Here is a 27979-nt window from a genome sequence, read left to right as displayed (position 1 = left end):
ACTTGGGCCTGGCACTGAATGTCATGAACTTGGAGCTGGACAGTACTTGGATTGTTAAGGTGTGATGGAGTTGGGGGAGTGCATGTGTGAGTCAGGCTGGATGTCTGAGGCAAGCAGCAGCTCCCAGTGGCTAAGGATGACCCTGGGGCTACAACTGGCAGGTAACACCTCTGCCTGAACAAAGAGCAGGGAGGAGCTGAGCTGGGTTTGAATTCGGGGGCGGCAGTTAGAGGCTAGGAAAAGGGAGAGCTGAAAGGCAGCCAGCCTGAGGAGGGGGAAACCCACACCCCAGAGGGGCACCCCTCGGGGTCTTCCCCCCAGGACGGGTTGGAAGGACTGTCTCTGGCTGCTGTACTGTCGCTTCTGTGAGAAACTGGGCTTCTGTTGCCTAATAAACCTTCTGTTATACCTGCTGAGTGAGTGTCTCTCCTGCCAGCGGACGGGGTGCAGTGCAGGGGGACCCCTGGACTCCATCACATAAGGTTACATGGTCATTTCACAGGAAGGAAACTTTCTTTAGGGCAGGAAAGGAAAGCAGCCAGGCACACCAAATAATAACGATCTGTGGGCAGATCGGCTGTGTTTCAAGAGAGGCTATGCCCAATCCAGACTTGGCATTAAAATAAACCATTGATGTAAAGAGATATACTCTCATTAACCATAGTGGGTTCTGTAAAAGAAGCATGAAGTTTGCTCCACTAACGAGCATAAACCACTAATTGAGGTACACTGGAGGAGTCCTTCTGGAAGGCCTCTAAAGAGGTGACATCAAGGCTCATTACGTTTGTCTGCAAGGCATCTCTAGAGATCCCGCCGGAGACAGGAGACAGGGCAAGGATTTCTGTGGTCCTGTAGCTCCATAGATGTTGGGCACCATTCACCCGACCTTGTGATTCTTTTAACAATCGTGCATCTTCTGCTTGTGCACCTGGCCCGGAAAGCCAAGCGTCCCGGCTGAGCACCATGCTCTCAGGTTGGCACATCGGTTGGTACTCATGGGCTGGCCAGGGGACAGCTGTGAAGTGGGACATAGAGCTGGCCAAGGAGGATACTACCCTGCAGGGCGGCTCTTGGTTCACATTCAACAGCGAGAGTAAAGGCACTTCCCTCCACTCTGTGAAGTGGCAGCCCCTCTTTCTCCTTGGTGCTATTTAAAATTGCACAGTGTGTAATGTGTGAATTTGTTCTAAGGGCCGTTAGTTGGAGAAGGGAAATCTGGTGCCTCTAGATCACAGGCTCAGTTCCAGCCCAGGCTGGCAGCAGGCAACAAAGACCATCTCCCGGCCCTGCCTTGCTGACTGACTCTGATCGCACGTGTGCCGTCAGGCGTGGGTCCTATAGCTCAGCAGGCTTTGCTGTAAATCAACTCTGAGAGGAGACTCAAGACCACGTCCTTTCTTTGCTCCCTTCCCGCCGCAGCTGGCTTAGCACCTGTCCCTCCCGTGCAAACTCGCCATGGTTGCATCAAGAGATTTCTCCCAGCAGCCTCCAACTCTCAGCTACGACCTCTTAACCCGCAACAACGGGTGGCTCTGCATTTCTCCCTCTCCCTGCTACTTTGGGCAACGTGGGGGAAAAGGGCACCCTGCAAAATGGAGCCATGGGGGGGTTAGTGTTTGTTCCACTAGGCCAAAGGGTTTCAGTCCAATTCCCAGAGGCACCTGTCCACTGAACTCCTGGTTCATGGAGCATCTCCAGCCTCCAACCCACTGCTCCCTGGGCCCACTTCCCACCCCACCCCAGTTCCCAGGATCTATCTGAAACGAAGCATCTTCACCCCCTGCCTCATCTTCTGGGCCTGCCACCGGATCATCCTGATGGCCTTCAGGCTGACACGCATGAGTGCGTCGTACTTAAAGACCATCTTGTAGAAGGCGTCAGTCATCAGGGCCCCAGTGGGGTCGGCGTGCTTCAGGGCCATCATAGGCGTGTAGACGGCGTTGGTCTGGTGTCGGAAGGGCGGCTTGGTGGCGCTGATCACCCTCAGTGTGTGCTGCAAGAGAAACATGACGGGAAAAGGCCGCCCTTTGCTGCGCAATACTTTACCAGCATCAGGCTTTCTAGTTGGGTCCCAGAGCTCTGCCTCACCCGCCCTGGGAGGTAGGTGAGCCCCTGCAGCGGCCTGGGCTTTTAAAAGAGCCAGTAGCAGGACTCTGGTTGTGCTGCAGGCGGTGGGATCTCAAAAAGGAGGCCAGAACTGTCCCTTGGACTGACTGTCCTGGCTCCATGGTGCTGCCTCCTTGTCCAGTCTGTTTGCAATCCCCATGGTGCTGAGGGAAAGCTGAGGCCCAGGGAAGGGAAGTGACTCACCTCAGGTCACCAGAGGCTCAGTGACAGAGCTGGGAAGAGAACCCAGGAGTCTTTGCACCCACTCGTACCCTTTAACCACGAGACATGCAGCGGAGGCTTATATCTGAGCGGATGGAGCTGCAGTCTTATCTGACGGGGGAACCATTTCCTATGCATCATCTTCCCTCGGGGCGGGGGAGGAAGGGTTGGCTAAGGATTTCTGAATCACAGGCCAGAGGAGGCAGCCCCGGGAACCTTCTCAGCACTTGACACGCATCCACCAGTAAGCAAGAGAGTGGGTGAAGGGAGACATCCCAGCCAGAGCCCATGGGTGGGGGCAAAACCCTGCCCCCCCGCCCCTCAATACACAGCTCCAGCCGTGCATTTCATCTCCCACAAGCTAAATCCCTTCCCAGCCCCAGCCCCAGCCCCCTGCCCTGGAACCCTGCTGCTGCTGGCAGAACCACGGAGAACTCAAGAAGTCCAGCCCTTGGTGCTGAGGCAGGGCTGAGTCAGTTTAGGCCGTGGGTGATGGGCTTTTCTGACTTTCTGTAAAAACCTCCACAGACAGGTTCCACCACCTCGCTGGGGGACTTGTTCCAGAGCTGAACTACCCTCAGAGTTAGAAAGATTTTCCTCTTATCTCACCCAAATCTCCCTTGCTCCCATGGTGACGCTGTGAAGGACCCACTGGACTTTGTGCAAGGACCAGCGACTCAGAGACTGCCCCCCTTGTGCCTTCCAAACAAACCCAGCCTGGGGGGGTCCCACTGGGGATCAGTGGAGTGGGAGCCAATCTGATGGTTTAGAGATGCTAATAGGCTTTGGGGCAGGATAAAGTGGGGTTTAGGAGAGATTATTGCTGAGAGTTTTGAGCAGGGAGGGATTAATTAATTTGCACACGGTGCTGGAAGATATTAACCTGGGGAGGACAAAGGAGCGAAGGGGACATGACGTTCTTTGTGTTAAAGGAAAGGAAAGGCGCCCTGGTCGCCTGCACTCCAAGGGGACGCTGGGGGAGGTGGCTCTGGAGGACGCTCCGCCTAGTGGGGGCAGAGCGATTAGGTTTGCAGCTTTTCCTCCTGGGATTTAGGACCAGGAAATAAGTGGAGCAGCTGGTGCCTGTCAGCCGTCGGGCAGCGGCATCCATGTGTGTGGCAAGAGCTCATGCCAGGGGAGCAGGAGGAATCCAGTCCAGCCAATTTGCTGGCCAGCACTGGTCGGGGCTGTGCCTGTGGGGGCTGGGGGTGCTACCGCAGCCCTGGCCGGAGTTAGCAATGACAAACACCAAACACGCGGCTCCCCAGGCTTCCGCCAGCTGCACCCCCACTATGAAATCAGTTGCGGCACGTTCCCTGCCTGCCAGCTGAGCAGTGCTCGCCCCAGAATCCCACCCAGGTGAGCAGAGGGGCTCCCACCCAGGTGACAGGGACCCCCGCCTTATCCCAAGTTCAAGCCTCCTTAGCTCTCACCTGTCACTGGGGGCGGTGGATTTCCTTGCCTTGCTGGAACAGCATGGCTGGCAATGACTATACCAGCAGCGGGGCCACAGCCGTCAGCCACGTCGGGCCCTGGGCAAGGGGGTGGGACCTACTCCCTGCCGCTGGAAGGGGCAGGGCCTGGGGCAGAAGGGGCGAGGCTGGTGCTAGGCAGCCCTTGGCACTGCCAGGAAAGCACCACATCTGCCCCCGGCAGCGCTCCGTGCATTGCGCTCCAGCAGCCAGTTAAAAGGCCTGAGGTTCCAGCACCCTCTGCCATAGCAGCAGCCGGGAGCTCCAAGCCCTTTTGTATCGCCGGGCCCTGGAGCAATTGCCCCTTTGCCCCCAGTGTCGTTGGGCCTGCGTACTATCTATCACCCCTCCTTCTGAGCTCCCTCGCCAGCCCTCTACGTGCTCCTTATGGAGACCCTCCCTTCCGAAGGGCCACCACGACCTGCTCTACCACCGAAAAGGGAAATCCATCTCACGGCCTCGCTGGCAAAAGACTCTGCGTGGCGAGCGAGAGCTGGGCGCCTCCGACCCTGCCCTTCAGGGTGGGCGACAGCGGGCACTCTCTGCACATTTGGTAGACCTCGAAGGGCCCGGCGTGAAATTTTCCCAAAATCCTGCACATCTGTCCCTTCTTTGGGGCATTCCAGACCTTGGGAGGTGCACTCATGGGTGGGTACGCCCACCGGCAGGCACGGCCACGGTGTGAGCATGTGGCCAGGAGCCTGGGTGATGCAGATGGCAGGGGTGAGCAAGGATAGAGGGCGTTCCAGTGTGTGTTTGGGGACGCACCTGCGCATCCGTTTACCTCTGCTATGTCATTGGGCGTCTGCCCCAGGCTGGAGAAAATGGCCTTGGAGTTCTTCAGGTAGAGGTTAGTGAACATGTCTGCCGTCTCCGGGTCTGTCGTGGAGTAATCTGCCTTCTCCGCATCCTCGTAGACCTTGGTCTCAAACTCTGTCACTACTGGGCCGGGCTCTATCAAGCTGATGCTGGAAACGCAGGCAAGCAGGACAGTGTGCAATGGGTCTGGAGATTTTAAGGTCAGAAGAGTCCCCTCTGCTCCTCTGGCCTCCCACCGTTCACGCAGGGATCAGCCCTGCCAGCGTTAAGCGGGGGCACCTCACCCCCAGATGCCAGACCAACGTGCATTACTGTCTCCTAGTTCACTGTGCCCTGGGGCATCGCCTGGGCATGGTACCATGACTATGCCGTGTCCATCGGGGGGGAAGCAACACCTTTGTGTGCTGACGTTGCTTCTTCATGCCACGAGACAGTCCCATGGGCAGCATCACTGCAGAGCTAGTTCTGGCAAAGCCAGCCACGCTCCCGTCCTTTGGAACCTCGAGCAGCCCTGCTCTTGCTGGCTGGGGCATGTGACTTTGCTTGTACCTGTCTCACTGATTCTCTGCTCCCTTGGGGCACACGGCAGGAGCTGCGGCAGGAGAGCTCCCACCAGCTGAGCACAACTTCCTTCCCATGCCATGATCTACTCCAGCCTCTGCAAGAGGCACGAGAGGGGGCAGCCTTTCACTCCCAGGCCACCCTGCCTTGCCTCTTCCTCGTGCCTGCCCCTGGCCTGCCTTCCCTTCTTGACTCCAAGCCTGCAAGAGAGGCCAGAGGCAGATTGTGCTAGGAGGGAGGGTATGTCTTCACAACAGGGAAGAGCGACCCTGCTCCTGTCGGTCTTCCAGAGTTCAACTGAGCATGCCTGACAGGGACGAGCTAAATCAAACTCACGGGGACCCCCTTTGACCACGGTACTCTGCCCCCATTGGGAGTACAAGAAGTCGAAGGGCGCACAGGGTCCTATCAACCTCCCGCAGCGGAGGGGCGCTGGAGTTAACATAGTTGGAATTGTGTTCCTTGATGCAACCTTCCCCTGTAGTAAAACAAAACAAAACAGCAGAAATGGAGCCCTTTAAAGACTAACAACATGATTTATTTGGTGACGAGCTTTCGTGGGACAGACCCACTTCATCAGCTCAATCTCATTTCCACGACAGACTGATGTTTATAACTACAGAAGACCAAGAAAAATTGCAATAAAATTGGACTTGATTTGTCAGTTTTTATTGCAAATTTTTTTGTTTCTCTGTACTTATGAATGTCAGTCTGTAGTGGAAATGAGATTGAGCTGAAGAAGTGGGTCTGTCCTGCGAAAGCTCATCACCAAATAAATCATTTTGTTAGTCTTTAAAGTGCTACATTTCTGCTGTTTTGTTTTGTTGGAGTACAAACGAACACGGCTACCTCTCTGTTACCATTCCCCTGTAGTGTAGATCTGCCCTCAGGCGTGGGGGCTGGAACGTGCTTGTCCTAAGAATCCCAGTCGAACAAGCCCTGCCGTGGCCTCTGACGAACTCTAGAAATCAGCTAGCTCCCAGCTGACATCTCCCTGGGGACAAGGCACTGTTTTAAGGGCCAAGGAGCAGTCGCCTTGGTGGGAAAACTCACCCAAGCCAACCTGACCTGCGCAGAGAGAGAATCTCGGCAGTCGCAGAACAAAGGCCTCAGTGTACTCCAGTGAGAAAAACATACATGGAAGTTTGCACAGCAAGGTCCCCCTGCCCTGCGAATGCCCAGGGGTTATTTCACGCTCTGAGCCAGTAGGGGGGCCTCAGAATATCTCAAGGACTTGTAGATTTAAGATAAAAATAATGACTAGGCCAAGGTGCATTCCAGGGGCTTGGAACGGGCTGGACGGCAGCTGCCTCACCTAGCTTTCTGCTGGCATGAAAACGTCCTTGTTTCTTACCCTGGGGATGGAGCAAAGGAAGGTGGCAGCTGCAGGCTGGCTCCAGGTTGGGAGCGCTTGTCAAGAATGTCCCACCAGAGAGGAACTTAGCTCTGTTCAGGGGAACACAGTTGCTTGCCCAATGAATGCTAAAGGCGTATTCCCCAAAGAGGATAGATATGTCCTCTCTGGTTAGCCCCAGAGCTGTTGTCTCAGGGCTACTCTGGTGTCTGTTTCCTGTTTTGAGGTATTATTGATCACTGAGGCTACCCCAGCTGTTTGTTCCGATAGTTTCCGCACCACCTGCACCACAGGGATGGCTCCCCACCCACAGGTGCTGGGCTCCCTGTGAACTGTACGCTTGTGTGGCCGCTCAAGGGAAATTCAAATGCCGTCCAGCTAATTAGCAGGACATCCATAGCTAGGGTAGGTTTTTCTGGTGGTGGTGCACATTCTCCCATGCCCCGGTGCCCATAAAATTTGTTCTGCACAGGGACGGAAAAGATCAGAGGGAAACTTCCCCGCATGATATTTTGTGCTAGTGCCCTGAGAACAGAGAATGAACCAGCGCAGTTCCTTTGGAACCCTGGCTGCGTCCGAAACACCCTAAAGCCGATTCCCGTAACTCACAAGATGTTGAACTTCAGTGCCTGGACGACGAGGCTTTCGCAGAACCCTTCCACGGCAAACTTGGAGGCTGTGTAGATGTCATTGAACATGATGCCTGGAAGAAAGAGGCTGGAGATGGAGGACAACAGGGAGAGAGGAGCAGAACCTCACTGGTTGTGTGCCAGTTCCAACGTTACAGCTTCGTCAGCCTGTCTACACGGATCTCCTGCACAATTGGCTCTGACGTGGTGAGTAGCTTGCTGTGGGTTAGCGGGATCTGGTGTGCACCGGGTAATCGGGGGGTAGCTATTGATTGGAACCAGCCTGGGATGATCCCTAGGGAGCCTGGCGAAGCAGGATGCTGGCTGTGGCTTGCAGACCGGCAGGGATCAGAGTGAATGCCCAGCACAGAACAGGCTGGGGAGATTTGTAAGTTAGACCCAGGTGGTAGAACTCCCCTGGGGAGCTGGAGCCATGTTTGTACTGGGGGGGTGCTGAGAGCTCTTGAGCCAAACCCTGGATAGAAGGGAAACTGCTCTGAGCCAGGAGATGCTGCACCCCCCCACCCCTTCCCACCACACACGCACCCTGCCTCCAAGTTCCAGCACCTGCAGAACTCGCTGCAATGCTGCACAGATACAGCGCGCTCAGTCCTCAGGAGCAGCTTGGACACTGTGAATTATCAGCCTGCAATGCCCTGATTAGCCAGCTGTAACATGCGCTGATGTTTTCATGGCCTTGCAATGCCAGACTAAGAAAACAAGTGCTGGGGCTCATGTGGGGGGTGGTCAGCGCCTGGGAGGGACCCTGGAGTTCTGCTCCTGACTTGCAAGCTGCCCTATGAATGACAGCCTTGGCGCCCCAGCTTTCCAGCCTGTGACAATGGGGTAAGCCTGACCCGATGCTGAGAAAGCCTCAGATGAAATCATGTCGCAACTCCCCAGCCGATCGATCAATCCCTGATCCTAGGCAAGGCCCCCCACTGTAAGAGCTGAGTCTCCACTTTGGTCACGACACTGGTCAGACCGTCGCAGCAGTGGGGCGGAACAGACACTGGGCTGCTCCGCAAACCTGAGTTCCCCACTCATCTGCACTAAAGGGAACTCTCCGTTGTCTCCTGGCAGTATGGGGCTTAGGGCACACAGCAAACTGATCCGAATCCTTCCATCTCCGAGCAGCGGTGGCTCCGGCACCTTAGTGATCTCGTAGCAGCCTTACCAAGAGAGGCAGGAGGTAGCGGGGGAGTGTGGTGGCTGGGAGGGGCCGAAAACACACTCTCCCCCTCGCAAGCCTTTTGCGTTTGCTCAAAGTTCTGTGGGTCACAGAGCCAGAAGGGGAAGGGAGGAGGGGTTAGAGGAGGCCCCCAACTGGGAGACCAGAATTCTCTCTCCCTCTTCCGCTCCCCACCCCAAGAAATATCTCAACTGGCTCTGTGTGTGGGCAGCTCTTTGTGTAGCCAGGAGGCACCTCACTGGACTTTACTCCAGGTGTAAAGTCCCAGGAGGAGCAAGGTCAGAGGGGGACGCTGCATAATTCTCCTCTGTCGTTAGATTATAAGGAAGGGCCTCCTGACACTCGCACTTTGCAAGGGCTGGTTATTTATTACCCACCAGGCTTCACTGTAAATCCTCAAAGTGCCTCACCGCAGCTGGGGGGAAAATAACCCACCCCCGCAACCCAAATAGCCAACCCAGCGAACAGCTAGCTCAGAAGAGCAACAGCTGGCAAACCGCAACTTGAAGCAGAACCGGATGAGCTGGGGCAATAGGCGTAGGGAAGCTCTCAGCGGGTCTGTACGAGGGGATACTGGAGTCAGTGGCTGCTAGCCGCTGTCACATCAGCGGTACGGAGTAGCATCCCCCATATAAACAGCTGCGCCGCATCGCTGTGCGATGGTCTTGTTCCAGACCTGACCATCACTCTGTCTGAAGCAGCTGTCACTGGTCACTGGTGAGGATGAACTAGTGGGCTGGATGGACACTGAGTGAGATATAGGCCAGCAGCACCTACGGCCTTAAAAATCTCCCAGGGGCCTGCCTACGTTTTCATTGTTATTGATTTGTGTTCCGGGGGTGTGTGGCAGAGACTGGGGCCTTGTGCTCCCTGCGACACGGATGCCTAGTAAGAGAGAGGTCTTACATCTGCTCCAAATGTCTTCCAGTCTAATGGCGGCCAAAAGGTGGGAGGGGAAACTGAGTCACGGAGCGAGGCTGTGACGGGCCTAGGGTCCCCCGGCACTCGGCAGCCAGAGCGAGGCAGCTGGTCTCTCTGAAGAGCCAAAGCGGGGCAGGGGGCTGGGAAGGAAGCTGCAGCAGAGCAGTGGGGGGCTGGTGGTGTCTCTGAGATCCTTGATCTGGAAGCTGGGGGGAAGGTGTTTAAGCTTTCCAGAGAGTGACAAAGCCCCCAGCCGCGGGCGGGGACCCAAAACACCAGGGACGGGGCTGCATCCCACTGATAAGCTGGGGCGGGGGAGCCATTTTACAGCTGTTTATTCTGATCTTTTTGCTGATAAAAGCCAAATCTACTTTCTCTACAAGCCATAGCTCACGGGGCCAGCTGCCCCCCACGCCAGCTGCAGCTCTGGCCCGAGATGTGCCGGGGGCTGAGTTTTGGTAGCAGAACACCTGGGGCCCGGGGTTTGCAGGGCCTGCCTTCTTGTGACCCCTGCTCTGGGCCATGTCAGGTAGCTGGCCCCAGCACTGGGTGACTGACTGTGTGGGGGCTGCCGTCCATGACAAACCTTCCCCCCTCGGCCTGCCCCCGCGGAGCGGAGAATGTTAGTCAAACCCTCCCACACCCTGGGGCTGAGGGGAGGCTGCGCCTCTCCTGTCTTTGATGTCGCTGAGCTGAAGCCAGCTCCCACAGGTGTGCTGGCATCTCTGGCTGACAGCAGCCGTCGTCCTGGGCTGGGCAGGAGCTCTGACGGTGGCAGCGAATGCCATCTGTGACATCCCTGCATGGGACCCTGCCAGCCCCACCTGCCCATCACAGAGCCTGCTGAGCGTTTGGCACCAGGTCCTATGCCCCTTCCCTCTTTGGGAGCGGGGAGGACAAGCCGGAGATGAACCCAACCTACAGACTGACTTTCTCTCCCCAGAACATCTCCTCCTGCCCCTCCTTATGTGAGAAGAGCTGGTCACTCAGAAAGGGCTTGGATCCCAGCTCGGTCCAGCCAGGAAGACCCATTTCCCCACCCCGAAATTTAATGGGAAGAAGGATTCTTTCGAAGATGGGGTTCACTTTCGAAACAGCAGCGTCTACACTGGCTTTCCTCTTTCGAAAGAAGCTATTTTGAAATTAGAATATGCAAATGAGGTGGCAAATGTGCAAATTTATGCCTCATTTACATTTTCGATTCCCCTCATTTGCATGCCTCTTTCGAAAGAGGAGTGCAAGTGTAGACGCACCCTTAGAGTTGAAGTCGTAGTTGTAGTTTGACTTCCGTATTTGGGGCCATGTGCTGGGGGGTACAAATGCTGCACCTGCTGGAGACTTCCAGTCGAGGGGTGTGGCAGAGCGGCACCGGCCCCGACCCAGCTTTGCCTAGATGTCGAGGGAAGTTCCCCTACCTTGCAGGCCCATGACACTGCTGATCACCACAATGTGCCCACTCCTCCTCCTCTTCATATCCAGCAGCACCTCCTTGATCATCCTCACCACGCCAAAGAAGTTGGTCTCCATCACGCTCTTCATTTCCTCGAGGGTCTGGCATTCAATGGGGCCGATCAGCCCCACCCCGGCGTTGTTAACTGCAAGATATGGACAAATAATGTCGCGTCAGTGGGGCGGAGCAGTTCCCAACGCTGGTCCGCAGGGGGTGAAAGCAGCCTGGGTTGAAGGCTGGGGCGGGGAGCCAATCTCCCACACTTTCAAGGCCTGAGGGGTACTCGCGCCGCAGGGAGGCAGCCAGGATAGGAGGAAGCAGCCAGTCCAGTAGGCCACATCTGGAGTATTGCGCCCAGTTCTGGGCCCCCCCGCCCAGAAAGGATGTGGATGCGTTGGAGCGGGTTCAGCGGAGGGGGCTGGAGCATGTGACCAAAGAGGAGGGGCTGAGGGATTTGGGTTTATTTAGTTTGCAGAAGAGAAGACGGAGGGGTGATTTGATAGCAGCCGTCAGCTTCCTGAAGGGGTTTCTAAAGAGGCTGGAGCAGGGCAAATCAGCAGACAAGGAACTGAGGGCAAGACACTGGTCAACGGCGGGATTGGAAGGGCTAATTCTTGGACAGACCAGCAGGAGGCGCTATGGCAGTGAGTCATGAACCGCTAGTGTCAGCAAGGGATCCCCTTGCGCTGAGGCAGCAGCGTTTGCACGGGCTTGACCGTCAGAGGCTCACGTGACGTCTCAGGCCACGTCTTCGCACAGGCTTGCACTGGTGAAAACCGCCACGTGGCTGTTCTGCTCTCGGTTTGAGTGAGTGATTTTGCTTTAGTTTTGGATTCCTTTGCCCGGCACCTGCTTTCACACCTGTTGGTGCGGCTTTGCCGCAGTACCACAAACCAGGTCCCTGAAATAACGAGGATTTTAAAAAATGAAAATCAGTTCTTGGCTCTTCCTTTCAAGTCTGTGTTTTCATGCTGTGCTCAGCAGCCATGAGGGCTGGGACCAGGGTTCCTTCTAATTTTTTCCATCTATGTGCAGAATAAGTGTGCACCAAGGCATGCCGGCTGTGAGCGCTCTGCTAACCAGCGAGGTGGCACCTGAAGCACTCCTAGGTTGCCCAAGTGCTCAGCTTACAGGGACCCCTGGATGGGACCTTATTTTGAAAGCCAAAGATCTCTTCTCATCCTGTGAATCCAGGAGCTGGGACTTTAAGAAAACACTCACTAAGACCACTGTTCCTTGCAGGCTGAGCACTTGGGCAACCACCCAGGAGAGATTCAAATGCCGCCTGACTAATTAGCAGCACGCCCACAGCCGGCAGCAGGTGTTTCTACTGGTGGTGCAGATCTGCACACCTCTCAGTGCACATAACAAAATTTATTCCACACATGGGTGGAAAAAAATTAGAGGCTAAGACTCGTGACTTGTAAAGCTGGGCACTGTCGGTGTGTCTCTGGTTACAGTCCCCTTGGGGCAGGGATGCAACAAGGGAGGGAGGCCAGGCCTCCACCCCCCTGGCACCCCACCAGACGATGGAGGGCTGTCATGGCCAAACTTCAGAGCCTGGCACTGAAGTACCATTTGCTGAAATTTGACCTAGCTGGCCCTCCCTCAAGGCCAGGGAGGTAACCTGGGCCCCTTTCCTGGCAACATTCCCATTGCACCTTGCTCCTGGAGATCTCTCTGAGTCTCTGGGCAGGCCATGGCTCAGTCCTGCCTTCCCCTGAGCAATCTGGAGCGTGCCACGCGTCCAGGCCTTCTGCTCGGGCTGGAAAATCCCGGTGAGCCCTAACGTAGATGGGGCTCCTCAGCCAACAGCACTGCCTTTCAGGAGCCAGGAGGGTGTGCTGCCGTATCAGACCTGGCTCTTGCTGTCCTCCTGCTCCCCTGCCCTCCTGAAGGCGTGAGCACCTGCCCTGGCTTGGCAGCGTGAGAGAAATCCAAGAGGCTCTGTCTGAGGCAGCTCAGGCTGCAGCGGGGCGGTGGCGTTCCACAGGGTTCTAGGGAAGCAGGAGAGCCCATCTCCAGCTGCAGGAGTGCCAGCCCCACCTTGTTCTGCTACCCCAGGAGAGGGGGCCCGGGGCACATGGTTGGCTGACCTACATAACTTTCACAGATCCGCCTCAGTGCGATCTGTGTGAGCTGCATACGGGTCAAGCATTCCTGTGCGTAAAGGCATGACTCAGTGGCAGCCAAAGTGCAGGCAGCCTCTGACCCAGTTTGAGGGCTTAGCGAGCTGCCAGCATCTTCCCCCTTGGGCTGTGAAAGGTCACAGGCCTGCATGAGCTGCTGCTGCTGTGGGGCATGCAAACAGGTGTATGACGGGGGCAAGGGAAGGAGAGGGGTCCAGGTGGGGACCAAAGATATGCAGAGAAGGGCAGTTGTTAAATCCGGACCCCGCCTGGAGGCCAGGCAGGTAACCTGGGCCCCTGGGCTGAGAACCTAGACCTGCCCTGACAGGCGTTTCTCCAAATTGTTCTCAGTTTCCCTTAGAATTTGTTTTCCTACTATCTAACGCAGTGTTTCTCAACCAGTTGTACAGGTGCCCATGGGGTACCCCGAGGTCTTCCAGGGGGTACATCAATGCATCTAGAGATTTGCCAAGTTTTACAGCAGGCTACATAAAAAGACACTAATAAAGTCAGGACAATCTAAAGGTTCGTTCAGACAATGGCTTGTTTCTATGGCTTCATCCGCCTTATGCTGGCTGGTAAATCCAATATTTCTGTTCCAATTCATTGATTTGATAATAAGCTGGTAGCAAGTCAGCAAGTTTTCACCTTCTGTGGTATTTTTGCCTGTTTTTGCAAGGAAGTCATTTTTAAGTGAGGTGTAACTTGGTGGGATGCAAATCAAATCCGACTCCTGCGAAGGGTACGGTAATCTGGAACAGCTGAACTTTAGGCACAGTCTGTGCACCCTAATGGCCCGTCGAGCAGGGGTTGCAAGCCGCCGCTTTAGGTGGTCCAAAACTGATTGTTTAATAATCAGTTCCGGTATCTTTCTAGCTCTCAAGGTTAGGCAGACTGGTTCGTAGTTCCCTGGGTGGGGAGCCGTCTTCCTTGAAAGCCAAGCACTTGGGTGGCCACCCAGTAGAACTTCTAGTGCAGCCCAGTTAATTAGTAGCGCGCCCACAGCCAGCGGTGTGTGTTTAGTGGTGATGCACATCCCGAAGGACTTTGGGACACACAATAAAATGTATTCCGCCCATGGAAGTTAGAAAATGGAGGGAGCAATGGGGAGCCCAGGGCCGGGGAGGCCAGGACTTACTTGAAGGAGCGCTGGGGAGCACCGACTGGTCTGGGAAGAACAGAGGAGCACAGATGATGGGGGAAAAAACCGGGCGTGGGAAAGGGGGGAGAGCCGCAGGGGCGTGGGCAGAGGGGACCTCACCCAGGATGTCCACCTGCCGGTTGGGGAGGCTGTTGACGCAGCTGCTGATGGATCGCTCGTCGCACACGTCCAGCTGCCTGATCTCCAGGGTCTGGTTGAGGGTGGCCCCAGCTGCTGCTTCCAGACGCCCTCTCTTGGCCAGGCTCCGCATGGTGGCAATGACTGTAACCCAGAGCGGCGGGGCTGTCGGCAGGGGTGTGTCGAGAAGAGCAGAGGCAGCGATTCGAGACGTGCTGCTCCTGCTGTTCCCACCGCTGCAAGGGGCTGTCACGGGAGCAGCCCCGAGAGGCAAAAGCACCCCAGAGACGGGGGAGGGGGGGGCATTCTCCATGGGGTGTGGACTGGTAGCCCAGGGGAGGTGTGGCTCCTTTGCCTCAATGCACATGCAAGGCCATCCGGGCCGTGCTGCTCGGCGTAGGTGTCCTGGCTCCTGAGGCTGTACCACCTGGCCGGGGGGCCCCTCCCCTCCCAGCTCCTCAGGGAAGATGGCACTCATGCTAACTCGGATCCAGGCCACGGGGTCAGACTTTCCCAGCCCTTGGATCACTGGTTTCCCCAGGGCCCCTCGTGGAGGTCCTGGCCACCAGGTCACATTTAAGATGCCCAAACCGTCCTGGGAGGGGAGCAGGTCAGGAAGCTCTCCCCCGCCTTTGGCTGTGCCACTCACGTCCCTAGCCAGGGCAGAGGGGCAGGAGAAAGACCTGTCGCCCCCTGCCTTCTATCCCTGCTCAGATTTAAATCACTCCTGCAAATAGGCTTCTCCCTGCACCGCTCTCTTCGGCACGGGGGAGGCAGGTTGCACCAGATATCTGCACGCAGGCACGGGGGATGTTTCCCCCTACAGCCGAACACGCTGTGTCCAACGGGCCGGGCACCCAATGCACCCACAGCCTGGCTGTGTGCTGGCGCGGAAGGGCCCCAGGACAGGCGAAGGAGCTGGTTAGCTTGTCTCTCCCCGTCTTGCTGCTGTGCTCAGGGTTTGCCGACGGGGAGACGGAATCTGCCATCCAGGCAATGGAGGCGGGAAGGCACAGCTGTAGGGGAGTCGTGGGTCTCCCATGATCCCAGCTCTGTCCGGACGTGACCAGCGCACTCACGCCCGTGTCCCTGACACCCTAGGCACACGTGGGAGGGGCTTACCTTTGAAGCGCTTCTGTTTGTCCCGGGCCATTTTCACTGCCAAGGCCAAGCCGATGCCAGAAGAGCAGCCTGTGATCAGCACCGTCTTGGGAGCCATGTGTTCCCAGGAGAGGCGGGCACCAGGCAGGTCTGGTCTGGAGGAGCCGAGATGAGGTGTGGCACGGCTGCCTCGAAATCCTCCTGCAAAGGAGATCTCGGCGCGTTGCTCTCAGGCTGTTCCCCAAGGGTCTTGGCAGCTCCAAGTTCTGTCCTCACATCCTGCTCCCACCTTCCTTCCCTCCCTAATAAAGGATGGCCTGGCTCCTAGCTGGTCAGCACCCAAGACCTTAATCTTCTGGCCTTCGTTAATCCCAGGATGGATTTGCAGGATGATTCCTGGCTAATCTTGTCTGGCCACCACCCCACGTGATGCACAGAGAGGGCCCTGGGAACTAAGACAGCAGGCAGAGCTTCAACCCAGCACGCCTGGCACTGGGGCTTATGTCCAGCTGAGCCCTGGCTGGGTCAGGCAGGGCGGTTAGTTCACACAATAGCAGCACTGTGCGACGCGGGAAGCAGGGCACGTTGGTGGATTTCTGCTCTGCTGGCTGAACCTCCTGGAAGATTCTTGGCTGAGCCCAGGTGCAAAGAGCCCTGGTCAGGCCCCGGTCAGCCCCCTTGGCTTGGCTTTGCTATGAAACGCTGCAGGGGGCAGATTCCTGGCTTGGAGCCCTGGATTTCGCAGGGCTGCAGTTTGCTGGGGGCAGTGCTGGCCCCAGGGGACCATTTGCTTTTCAGCTGGGGAGACGTTTAGTGAATGGGAACGCTGAGGGCTGAATGCACCTGAACCGTAGCCTTGCCATGGAAGGTAGGGAAAGCATCATCCCCAGGGGACAGATGGGGAGAGAGCGGCCCAGAGACACAAGGAGCTTTGTCCAGGGCCACAGGGAGCCTTGGGCAGAGCTGGGCATTGAATCTGGGTCTCAAGCGCACGCAGTTTCCCATAGGCTGCTATCAGCGTTTGATGCTGCATGGAGGTGAGAAGTTCAGTGCCCATCTGGGCAGATCCCAAACCCCCTGCCCCATCCATCCCCAAACACATCCCCACAAGGGAAGCAAAGCAACGCACTCAGGCATGAAATCGATGAGCTTTATTTGTAGTGAGAAGATTCTGGAGTAGACATAAATAGAGATAAATTGGTCTTCTTACAGAGCTTGGTGCTAATTTGGGTTATTTTCTCCTTTTTTTTGTTTTGTTTTGTACAAAATAGAAGCAAGGCTATGAAAAAATAACTTTTATTACCACTTGTATAAAACACATCACAGTTCAACTGGCCTCTCCATTCTGTACAATAGAGACAGGTCCCTCCTCTTAGCAAAGGCCAGGATCCTTCTAACAAAGGCGACCCCACAGCCCTGGCTGAGCAGCAAGAGGTGAACCTGGAGATCTTAAGGCCTGTGTAGCTACTGCCTTAGCTGAAATACTCACTGCTATTAGCCATGTGGCCAGCAGCCTGTGTATGTGGCCCCTATGGGGCACACAACTGCCCAGCAAGTGGGTCACATCTGTTCCCCCCATAGGGTTCTTTGGTGCTTTGGGGGCTGGTACCACCCTAGGTAGCCCTGGCTGTGGGAGTCTCTGGTGTGCGGAGGTCAGTGCTTTCAGCAGGGCAGAGCGCACGGAGGTGGGTGGCGAAGGACAGTCAGCATCTAGCCAGTGCTAGGAACCTCCTCTTCCTCCAGACTTCCCAGACCAGTGCAAAGCCCCAGCGCCGTGTCCCAGCAGCCCTACATGCTGGGGAGCAGAAACCCCTTTTGAATCGACAGGAAACGACGCAGTCCAGTGTTCCCTGTCAGCCGAGCGCTTGGGCGACCGCTCAGGAGAGATCGGGGGCTGCCCAGCTGATCGGCAGAGCACGGCCAGCAGGCTTGATGTGTGGCCGGCAGCGTGTGTTTCTAGGGGCGGTGCACCTCTGCGCGTGCTGTGGCCCACATAAAAGTTTATTCTGCACATGGATGGGAAAAACGAGAGGAAACGCTGGCCCGGTCCTGTCCTTACCGGGGCTCTTCCACTTGTCTGCTCTCGCCACTGACACTTGCCGCCAACATCCCCTTTTCTCCACGCTGCCATGTCCAAGCCAGTTCCCCAGCATCTGAGCAAGGCCCGGCTGGAAGCACAACCCTGGAGTTCCCCACCCCCCCTCCAGGTCTCCCCACTCTCTGACTCAGCCCGAATGAACCCAGCAGATTCCCGTGGCCCTGGGGAAATGGTAGAGGAATCTCTCTATGAATCACCCTGGCTCCTGGCCAGCCCTGAACCTGGCTGACGCTACCTTCTCCCTCCTTCCCAAGGAGCGACTTCCTCCTGGAGGACTGGGAGTAAGGCCAGCCCTGTCAACAGGAGCTGAGTGTTACCTACTATCAATACTGATGCCTGGGGCTTTTCCACGTGACCTGATAGCTCATTGCTAACCCCAGCCTGCCCAGAAACAGCTCTGTGACCCTGCCGGCTTCACCCACTGGCTCTGAACATTGCCCCTGGGGCTAGGGCACCAAGGGAGTTCTCCAGGGCAGGGCGAAGGAGGCTGCAGCAAGGTGGGCCTCCGCCCATGCACAGAAGGGTCTGGGCTCCACTCCCCTGCAGTCTAGGTTAGACGGAGGTGCTCTGGTACTGGTCTGACAGAAGGACGTGGAAACCAGAAGAGAAAGGCGAAAGAACCATCCCCATGGCTCCGCTCCGAGCAGTCACTCTCCGGAGAGTTTGCAAGCCAGGGGAGAAAGTGCATGAGTGGCTAGATCGGCCCAAAGGATGAGAAGCACCAACCCAGCCAAGAGGCTGCCGGGGCCCAGGGAGGAGGGCAAAGAACACAGCCTCCGGGGCGTCGTGGAGGGGAAGTGCTGGGACACACCGAACGGGCCCATCCTTCAGGGCCTGAAAGGGGAGGAGGAACAAGCAGCTCCCGCCTTGGACTCCCAAGGGCCCACTGAACATGACCATTAACACTGAGTAGTAATTGCGGAGGGAGGGGAAACTCTAGGGTCAAAACATACAGAGCATATCGGGGTAGAGCCGGGGGTGCCGGGACGCAGATGGGGTGAGGAATACAAGCCTGGAGGGTTATGGACCAGAGGGATACGGCGCAGGGAATGATGGGAGTGGAGGGGCACAGACAGGAGTGGGAGGATACGGGGCGAGGGGCAGAGAGAGCCGGGAGCGGAGGTGGCTGGGGAGGGACAGCAGTGAGGCGAGACTGCGCTAGGGGAAGCAGAGGGCTGAGGACCCCTGTGGAACGGTGATTTTCAATCCTTCATTCTCCTGGGGCGCTGGGAGGGCTGTGCCAGTGTTTCAACCCTCCCTCCGGTGCTCATGTGATGGGGCTGAGTAGTGACTGACACCCAGCAGAGGGTGCGCACGAGCCAAGGCCGCCCCCATGGCCGCCGCTACCCTGGCCAAAGTGGGGTGCGGGGCGGAAGATCGAGCTGACCCTGGTCCCACTCTCGCTGTGCATTGGCTGTGCTCGTCGGGGTCCTTCGCAGAGCCTGCTGCCCCCGTCACAGAGCTATGCCGGTGCAGCAGTATCTCAGCTTGCAGGGCAGGATGCCCCGGTTGATTTGGTGAAACTCCACCAGCTGGATGAGGTCGGCAAAGCGCGTCTGGCCATCGTCCATGGTGAAGTAAAGCTGCCCCTCTTCCTCGCTCTGCGGAGGAACAGGGAGAGTGCGTGCTCAGCAATCCTGACCTCTGGCTGGACAGTGCAGCCCCTCGGGAAGTGTTAAGCATTGCTGCAGTGACGTCTCCTGGAAGGAGGCAACACAGGAGGGAATAGGCGTGTTCCCACAGTTAGTGTTGGGTTATACGCCTCTCTTCCGGGACTCACAAAGGGGGCGGCTGGGAGCTCCCCACAGGGCTGCTCCTGCCCCATGCCCTGCTTCTCCTGCTGGAAGGAGCCAGGTCTGGAGTACCAGGGAGCTACTTTTACACCATTCCTATATGTGACCTTCCTCCTCTTGGGTTTGCATCTAGAGCGAGTGTTGAAGCATGCGCTCCCCTGCTGCTGGGCAGGCCTCGTCTGCAGCAGCTGAGGCTGAGCAGGGGCACTCACCGGCAGAATGAGAAAGTGCTTGACCTTCTGTAGGTGGCACAAGGACAGAACGTAGCCCTTGGGGTTCCGCTGGCTTTCCCGCAACAAGAACACCCTGAAAAATCAAGAGAGGGGGCCATTACCAATGCCCTGCCACAGCCCACCCCACTTCTGCTGCCCAGCAAGGGGAGGCCAGAGCAGCTGCTGAGCTTTCGAGTCAGCTCGGCTGAATACAACACAGTTGCACGTGGCAAACAGTTGACAGCAGCCCAACCCATGCTGTGACCGTGGGGGGAATGTAAACAATAATCTCCTCCAAGACAGTGGCCTGTTCTAAACAACTGTAAGACGTAAAACTCTACCTAACTGCACGGTCCTGGACCAAGGAGGGACATTCCCTCCTGACCCCAGAACTAATGGATGCCCTGAAGCATGATGATCATAGCCTTTCTCATTTTGTCCTCTCTAGCATCACTGCTAGGGCTCATCTTACCCACAAAAGCAGGACTGCCAAGCCCAATTATCCAAAAACATGAGCCAGGCTGCAAAAAGTACAATATTCCTCTTAAAAATATATGTATTTTTTTAAATTGGGGAGCAATTTGCCTTTCTTGTTTTGAACCTGGACCAGGGTCACATTTTTTCTGCAACCACTAGGGCTAAAAACTCACATTAAAAAACAAACGTCAGATTCTCCTGTCGCCACATGTCGCCAGGCGCAGGGGCTTTAAGGAGAATGGTTTTAAGGAAAATATTGTGTGAGTGAGGATTAAATTGCTGTCCACATGTGTCTGGAAGCTGGCTAAGCATGTGGCCTCACTGACATCCTGCACAGGGAGTCCCTAGAGTTGATGCTGACTCCAAGTTAACAGAAGCCATGTCATCAGTGTTCGAAGCCTTTCCGTACCCATCCACTAATCCCTGCTGGATTATCAAGCGCTGTGTGTCTTCCCTTGAGATCCGCCCATGAAACCACGGCTGCGTTCGATGGATGGCTGAGAAAAGAAAACAGAAAGAAAAAAATTTTTAGTAACAGAGAGGGAGCTGTGCTCGTCTATATACTATCAAAACAAAAAAGCAGTCCAGTAGCACTTTAAAGACTCACACAATAATTTATTTGGTGGTGAGCTTTCGTGGGACAGACCCACTTCTTCAGACCAGAGCCATAACAGAACATACCAAAAAATTTCTTGTATTTGTCTCTTTTATGAACCCTTTCACAGCAGCAGCTAGTATATTGGGGTCTGTAAAACCCAAGGGGCCTTGGAGGGAGCAAGAAAGAGATAAAGGGAAATCTCTTTGGGGCAGGGACAGTCTCTGTTCTGTCTCTGTGCTGTGCCTGGCACCACAGGGCTCTGGTCTGTGACTGCACCTTCTCATTGCTACCACCGCACAAACAACAGAGTAGCACTGGCCCTAGCTGAGATCTGGATCCCATTGGGCTGGGTGCTGCACAGACACAGAACGGAAGACAGTTGCCACCCAACAGGGCTCCCGGGCTAAATAGACAAGGTGTGAGAGGAGAAACTGAGGTACAGATAAATCAAGTGACTTGCCCAGTGTCTCTCAGGGAGTCAGTGGCAGAGCCAGGCATTGCTGGCTGGCAGCAGTAGTAGGCCCTGTATATGAGACGCTGGGGAAGGTTTCAGTTCGATCCCCAAATTCCCTTATAACCAAAGCTAGAAGAAGATCCAGGGTAACACTTCAGGTTTTCTAAAATCTTTTTTTTATCTCAACTTTCACTTTTGGAACAAGCCTCATCGTGAGTTGCCCTCCACTTTGTGTCCCTGTTTGCACTGGTGCAGGGTGTGTGTCGGACACAACCCCTCTGCTCTGCTAGTTGTCACACCCCCTTGGGGCTGGCACACGGCTCAGCAGGATTGGACCGATTGTGTTCCTTCAGCGTCTGAGTCCGGCTCCTCTTCGATAAAGCCCAGAATCCCTTGGGGAAGAGCCTCTCCCTGCATTCCCCTCAGCCAACGGGAACAGGCTCAAGGGGTCACCACTCACCTGTACTGAGCGGGGAGCCCTGGCAGGGAGTTGGCAAGCTGTAACGGTGACTTGTCTTCTTCTGCAGCATGCAAAGGAAGGAGCAGGGCATTACCACGGGGTGGCGTTATCAGGACTTCATGCAATGCTACTTTCATGGAGAATCAAAGCAGAAACCAGCGCCCCAGTGAATGATGGGAACGACCTGGCAGCAAGGATGGGACCAAACCAGAGGGGGCCGACAGCACAGGCTGCAGCTGAGTGAGACCACGATGTCAGGTTCACCAGAGCCCTGATCTCACCTTTCCCAGACTGGAGGAAGAGCTCCGTGGAACTCAGAAGCTGGTCTTGCTCCCCAATAGACATTGGTCCAGCTTAAGCCATCACCTCACCCACCTCGTCTAGCTCATATTCCTGGGTCAACACAGCTACTACCACACGGCATCCGCCATCCAGTTTAATTGTTTAAGCTAAACTGGTACAGCTCCCCATTCAGATAAGCCGTAATCTGGAAGCTATTTGGGCAGCTGCCTCCAGGCACACCCTGCTTTCCCGACCGGCCTCTGCTATCCAGCTCCAGGCAGCCGCACCCACTCACCCTCCAGGAATGAGCTTCTTCCAGGGCCACCGTAAGTGCCTCATTGGGGTTCTCGATCACGCGGCCCGTGCACCCCGAGAAATCCATGGCCACTAAGGTGTTGTCAGACATGCTTCTCTGCGGGAGGAAACCACAGCTGAGAACCGCAGCCACAGTGGCAGGGAAGGGTGGGATCCTGCACTGGATGGTGGGAGCGATGGGACAGAGACATCACTGCGGTTCTACAGTTCATTGCTCTGCACGCGGCTTGGAGAGGGGTCCCATGAGGTCAGCACTGAGGCCAACCAGCAATGGGGCTGGGGGCCTCTAAGTGTTGAGCTGGAGAAGTTCTGGGCGTAAACAGGGCTGTTCACTGAGTACGTCTCCCCAGCACGAAACAGGCTTAGAAATCAAAGCTCCGTTATGATCAAATCCTGCCATGGCCCACGGACTCCTGGGTATTTTAAAGGAACCATTTCCTGGCCAGCTGCATCACTAGGTGCCAACCAGCTTCTGTCTCCATGAACTGCCCCATCATCCGCATAGAACCCGCAGGGAATGGCCCTGTGGACTGAGCCTCTCCGGTGACTGCTTCCTGCCAGGCTGGGGGTCAGGTTTTCCAAAAAGCTCAACATCCGACATGCTCCCAACAGGCTGATGCCGCTGTCTGAACTGACAGTGCCGCTCTCCGGGGGCGACTTGCTGTTTAAGATGATACCGTTTTGCCCTTGGTTAACCCAGGGCGTGGCCTGGTCCTTCCCCCAGTGACCTCAGAGCCATGTCTAGTTTGGGGGTGAATGTAAGGGGCCAACTGGGGCCCTCACAGAGATGTGGTCCAGCAAGCAGTGGAGACAAAACCGGGTCTGCGATGGTGAGGGAGAGGGGAAAGGAGGGCCGGGTGTCAGGGGGTTAAAGAAAGTTCCTTGGCCCCGCTAGCCCTGTCCCACTTTACCAGCAAGCACGGCCAGGCCTGGAGGGAGGCGAAAAGGAAGGAGCCTGGGTCAATTTGGGGCTGACTAGTAAGGCGGCAGGGGCCCAGTTCGGCACGCTGAGGACATGAACCAGAGCCTCTTTGCTCAGCAGCCATGGGAGCAAGTAAGCCCCAGCCCTGGCCCCTCAGGGAAAAGTGGGGGACCTACCGAGACACCCCACCTAAGAGGAATCTGGATTCTTAGGGAGTCCCAATGTGGAGCGGTTCGGAGTTAGCACAGGGGGCCAGTGCGCCCCTCTTTCCTGCCCGTTACTCAGAGAACTAGCCACTAGGCCACTCAGCCACCAGGGGCCCAGCCACAATAACCTCCAAAAGGGCTGCATTGGTCAGATCCAGACACCGGACACCTTGTTCTTCCTAGGGCAGAGGGCGCCGTCTGAGGCCTTCTCGCCTTTCGTTCTGTTTGCGCACTCGCACGACACCCTGCCTTGCTGGGCGGCTCGCCTGGAACCACACCCGAGCCCCGGGGAGGATGAGGGAGCCCCGGGGAGGGTCGGTTGAAAATTTCCCATTGAAGCTGGTTTTGCTATGGGAGTTTGGGGGTTTAACCAAACCGATTATTCACGGAAAAAGAGAGTTTCTAAAAACCCAACTCCCCCAAGCCTCGAAAAGGTTTGCTTGGGAAAGGGTGCTATGGTGCCTCAGGGGAGCTGTAGTTCTGTTGGTCTGTGCTGCCATCATCCTCTATGGGCCAGGCGGTCGGCTGGACTACATCCCCCAGGATGCCCTTGGCCCAGGCCTCCCATGATGCACCACCATCTCTTTCCCTGGGGCAATCCCCATTTTTCAACCAGCTCTCGCTGGCTTGGCAGCTCCCTCTGGACAGTATTCATCACACCCCGAGTGGTGCGAGGAAGAAACAGCATCTCCTCTGGAGTGAACAGCCGCTCTGAGCTATATCGCCGTGAAGACGAACAATTTTATTCGTTGGGGAATTATGATGGCGTATTCGGTAATTATTACCCAATGCATAAAATGATTAGTCTTTAAGGAGCTGGAAGACTGCTTGGTTTCTTTTGTAAAGCTACAGCCCAGCACAGCTACCCGCTTTGAAGAGATCCGTAGGTGCTGAGCCACGGGGCTGTCAGCCTGGAGCAACGAGGGCAGTAAATAGTTGCTGCCTGACCAGATCCTGCTCTCCCGTCACCACCAGCGAGCCCGGGAGGAGGGATGTAGGAGGAAGGTGGGAACGGGGCCACCTCAGTCCACGGCAACAGGGAGGCAACGCAACCCGCTGAGCCAGCCGGGGGCAAGCGGGGCAGGCGTCCCGTGGAGACGCCGCAGAGGAAGCTTCCCAGGCGAGGCACTTGCCAGGGGCGTGGTGCTGATCCGCGGCTGCTGGCTGGGTCTGCACTGGGACTGCTGGTAGTTCCGGTAGAGCTGCACGCCGTACTGGGGAGGAAACAGCCCTTGTGAGCAGCAGCCGCCGCAGAGCTCTGCCTCCCGCCGGGCACGCAGCAGGTGCTGCTGGACAAGCGGCACCCCGACCCGGGGTGACGGCTGAGGAGGGAGATGGAGGGGCTCTGCCCATGTGGCCGCCCCCCCGTGTGACTCCTCCCCGTGACACTGTACCCCAGGGGAGGGCTGGAACAACCCCCACCACCCCAGACCCTGTCCCACAGCATCTCTTCGGACCCCACCCCCTCCCTGCCTCTTCCTTCCTCCTGCTCTGCCCCCTCCCCGCCCCCACTTCCCCTCCCTGTGGGTGAGCGCCGGGGAGGGGGCCTGACCCCCGCTAGTCCCCCAGACTTCCCACAGGTGCTGGCCCCCCGGCCCCTCTCTCCCACATGTCCCCCACATGTCGCTCCTGCCCCTACAGGCCCATTAGCCACCCCTCCTCAACCCACGTGGCTCCACCTCCCCCAGTGCAGTCCCCGCTTCAGCCAGCAGGGGTCACCGTCCATCCGCTGGCGCATGCCAGCCATGGGGCCGCCGGGGGCCGGGGCTCTTACCTTAAAGAGGCGGAAGGCAGCCATCCAGCAGGCACGGCTCGGCTCGTCCTCGCTGCAGAACAGCTTGAGGCCCTTCATGCCGCTGCGCGCCTTGTAGGGCTGCGGAGCAGAGCAAGGCCGGTAACCATGGGGGGCCCCTCTCCAGCGCCACCGCATGGAGCACCTCCAGCGCTCACTGAGCCCCTGCCTCCGGCTGCCCCTGGTTTACAGGGGGGCGGAGAACGAGGCAGGGGCTCGCCCCGAGAAGTCTCTGGGAGAGCTGGGAAGAGAACCCAGGAGTTCTGATCCCCAGCTCCCTGCTCTCCCCGTGAGAACTTGCTCCCTGGCAGAGCTGGGATAGAGCCCAGGTGTCCTACGTCCCCAGAATGAGACCTCAATCTCTGATTACTGGGGATGTGGCTCAGGAGTCCTGTATCCCAGGCCCCTGTGGTCTATGCACCAGTCTCACCTCTGGCCACCACACCCAGGAGTCCTGACTCCCAGCCCTCCTTTGCGCTCCCTGCCCTCCTTCAGGGGTGGCTGCTGGGGTTTCTACAGTCCCTTCTCCCTCAGGGGGCATCCGAAAGGACTTCGCACCCGGGTGTAAGTTCTGCTGGGCTGGCAGCAGGGACGGATTTGGCCCTGTTTGGGCAGGGGTTGCATCCCTCACAGGTGAGGTCTGCTGGGTGCCAGCCAGGGTCTGCCATGCCCCCGGGAACGCCTGGGGCTGCCTGACCTTGATGCAGAAGCTGAACTCGGTGGGCGTGCCATAGTGCTTCTTGCCGTGGGTGATGAAGTAGATGTTGGACTCATTGAGGTCAGCGAAATACTGTAGGTGCCGGGGGTCCTGGGAGAGGAGAGGAGACGAGAGGAAGACCATGTCGTGTGCTAGGGGAGGCAGTGGTGGGCCAGAGAGCTCAGCATGAGGGACTCCCGCCCTGGGGCCCTCACTCACAAACACCAGGAAGAGAAACCGACGGAGCAGAGGTCGCAGAACCAACCGGGCTCTCTGGACAGCCCCGAGGGGCCCCCGTGCTGACCAGGGCTGTGGCGTGTTACTGGAGTACTCCCCAGAAACCCCGAGAATAACGGCCCCAAGGGAAAGGAGGGCAGATTTAAATGGCGCGAAGGGTCAAGGAAGGGTCTGTAAAATCACATCTGCTTTAGCGGCCTCCGCACGTGCTCATGCTGGATGAGGTGCTTTATGGAAGGTCAGTCTGCTGGGCAGGTTACCAGCGCGGGAGCTGCACCAAGAGCCTTTCAACTGAATTTAGAGGGGCCTCCGCTGCCTGACGTAAACCCCCCCCACCCGGCTTCCTTGGCAAAGGCTGCAGCGGAGCCTCAGTTTTTGTGTGTGTGTGGCCGGGCCGCGGCTCAAGGGGGGCAGAGCCCTACACAACGAGCATGTGGCTGATGGCTACGTAGCATCAACAGGGCGCTCAGTGCTTCAGCTCGGAATGGTCTGCTATTGCTACCGGCGAAGGGACAAATTATTTTAGTCTAAGTGAACAACAAGAAGTCTGGTGGCACCTTATAGACTAACAGATATTTTGGAGCATGAGCTTTTGTGGGCAAAGACCCGCTTGGTCAGATGCATGAGTCAGGGGGTGGTTTCAGAGGGGTATTTAAAGAGTGGGGTCCCAGTAAGAGAGAGGGCCAGAGCTGACAAGCTCTATTCAGCAAGGTGGAAATGGCCCAGTATCAACAGCACTTATTAAAGGAGGAAAAAACAAGTCAGATCAGACAGGGGGATGTGAGCCTTTGTCAGAGTCTAATGGGGAGATCTTAGCACCCAAGGCAGAGAAGCTGCTTTTGTAAACTGTGAGCCACACCCAGTCTCTGCTTAATCCTTGGTTGATGGAGTCAAATTTGCAAATAAATTGCAGCTCAGAGATTTCTCTCTCCACTTGCTTTTTGAAATTTCTTTGTTTCAGGACTGCCCCCCTTAAATCTGCCACTGAGCGTCCAGGGAGATTGAAATGTTCCCCCACAGGCTTCTGTACATCACCATTCCTGATGTCTGATTTATGTCCATTTATTCTATTTATTCCATTTATCTGTTAGTCTATAAGGTGCCCCGGGACTTCTTGTTGGACTTCCATACGCGATCCTCCACCGTAGGTTTGCTTCAGCCTCACCCCCTCCTGCAGCACCCCCTAGCGGTGCCGCTGGAGAGATCACCTGTAGGATGGGAAGGGTCAAATCTGCCCAGGCTGGGCTCAGCCTCACCTTGGATGTGCCCTTTGTGGAGTAGTACAGCCCTGAGCGCCGGAGGGAGAAGTGAAACCGCTTCCAGACCTTGCGCCCGCCCTCCTTCAGGTGCAGGAAGCCCTGGATCTCCGGGCAGCTGCCGGAATTGAGGAAGTTCTGCAGGAGAGGAGAGGTCGGGGGATAATGGGAAGAGAATGAAACCGAACCGCCCCTAAAGCGTGAGGCTGTCGGGCATTCAGCCCAGGCATTAGGGGAAACTGTTATCCGAGATGCCCACGGACAATCCCAGGGCCACTTCCCTGCTTCAAACCAAGCGGCCTAGAGTCCAAACTGGGGGCTGGTGATGACTGACGGGAGGGGAAGGGAGGGGAGGGGAGAGGTGCCCACCTGGATGAGCTCCGAATGGGACATGCCTTTGTTGGCATCCAAGCAGCTGGAGACCATCGCCTCAGGGAACAGGGACTGCTGAGATCAGGGAGGGAGAAGACGGTTAGCAGGGACTCTGGGGCAGACAAGTGCAGCAGAAGGGCTCCGCACCATGACAGCACCCAGCTTCTGGCCGGGGGCAGACAGGCTCCCCTGGGCTCAGGAGCAGTGAGTTCAAGAAAGGACAAGCCCCTGGTGCACTGGGCTGTGGCCCAGACAACTCAGAGCGGTGCTGATGTTCAGGAATCCCGCTGGCGCCAATCTCCCGGCCGCAAGGGGCCGGACGACCCATCCAGCTGCTTTAGCACATCCAAAGCTCATCCCCAGCCGGGCGGCGCCCGGGCCCCAGCGGTTCAGGAGAGGGGAAGGCAGCCAGATCAGCGATTCTTTCTCTGAGCACCACCAGGTCCGCGTCTGTCCAGGGTTGGCTCCTGTCCAGACAGGGCTCTTCTGTTTCTGGGATGGTGCCGGGAGATGCAGGGAGGCAAGTGTCTCACCTCACTGACTGGAGTGTGACTCCTGAAAGGCTGTTGTTTC

The 27979-nt window shown here is 56.8% G+C and overlaps 2 protein-coding genes across 8 annotated transcripts in view; both read right to left on the bottom strand.

Annotated features, from left to right (window-relative positions):
* Nucleotides 1-1752: 1752 nt before the first annotated feature.
* On the bottom strand, nt 1753-15452 carry LOC142002794 (retinol dehydrogenase 8-like). Its single transcript, XM_074979202.1, has 6 exons — nt 15257-15452; nt 14117-14278; nt 10692-10871; nt 7144-7237; nt 4585-4768; nt 1753-1993 (listed from the first exon to the last, which is right to left on the bottom strand). The coding sequence occupies exons 1-6, from the start codon at nt 15351-15353 to the stop codon at nt 1754-1756; spliced, it is 957 nt and encodes a 318-aa protein (XP_074835303.1). The 5' UTR covers nt 15354-15452; the 3' UTR covers nt 1753.
* Nucleotides 15453-16377: 925 nt separating this feature from the next.
* The window catches only part of GRB7 (growth factor receptor bound protein 7), a 51560-nt gene continuing 39958 nt past the window's right edge, over nt 16378-27979 (bottom strand). For 6 of the 7 annotated variants that reach the window (XM_074978955.1, XM_074978956.1, XM_074978950.1 and 3 more), the window contains 10 exons: nt 27404-27481; nt 27035-27172; nt 25542-25652; nt 24827-24925; nt 24186-24266; nt 21905-22021; nt 21328-21388; nt 20225-20312; nt 19339-19432; nt 16378-18934 (listed from right to left, as the gene is read on the bottom strand). In XM_074978955.1, the coding sequence (XP_074835056.1) occupies nt 18788-18934; nt 19339-19432; nt 20225-20312; nt 21328-21388; nt 21905-22021; nt 24186-24266; nt 24827-24925; nt 25542-25652; nt 27035-27172; nt 27404-27481 (1014 nt within the window). In that variant the 3' untranslated portion in view covers nt 16378-18787. The remainder of the gene's footprint in view (nt 18935-19338; nt 19433-20224; nt 20313-21327; nt 21389-21904; nt 22022-24185; nt 24267-24826; nt 24926-25541; nt 25653-27034; nt 27173-27403; nt 27482-27979) is intronic. The other variant, XM_074978951.1, reaches the window with a different exon arrangement.

The sequence above is a fragment of the Carettochelys insculpta genome, chromosome 28, assembly GCF_033958435.1.
Source record: "Carettochelys insculpta isolate YL-2023 chromosome 28, ASM3395843v1, whole genome shotgun sequence".
Lineage (NCBI taxonomy): Eukaryota > Metazoa > Chordata > Testudines > Carettochelyidae > Carettochelys > Carettochelys insculpta.
This window is presented reverse-complemented; position numbering and strand designations above follow the sequence as displayed.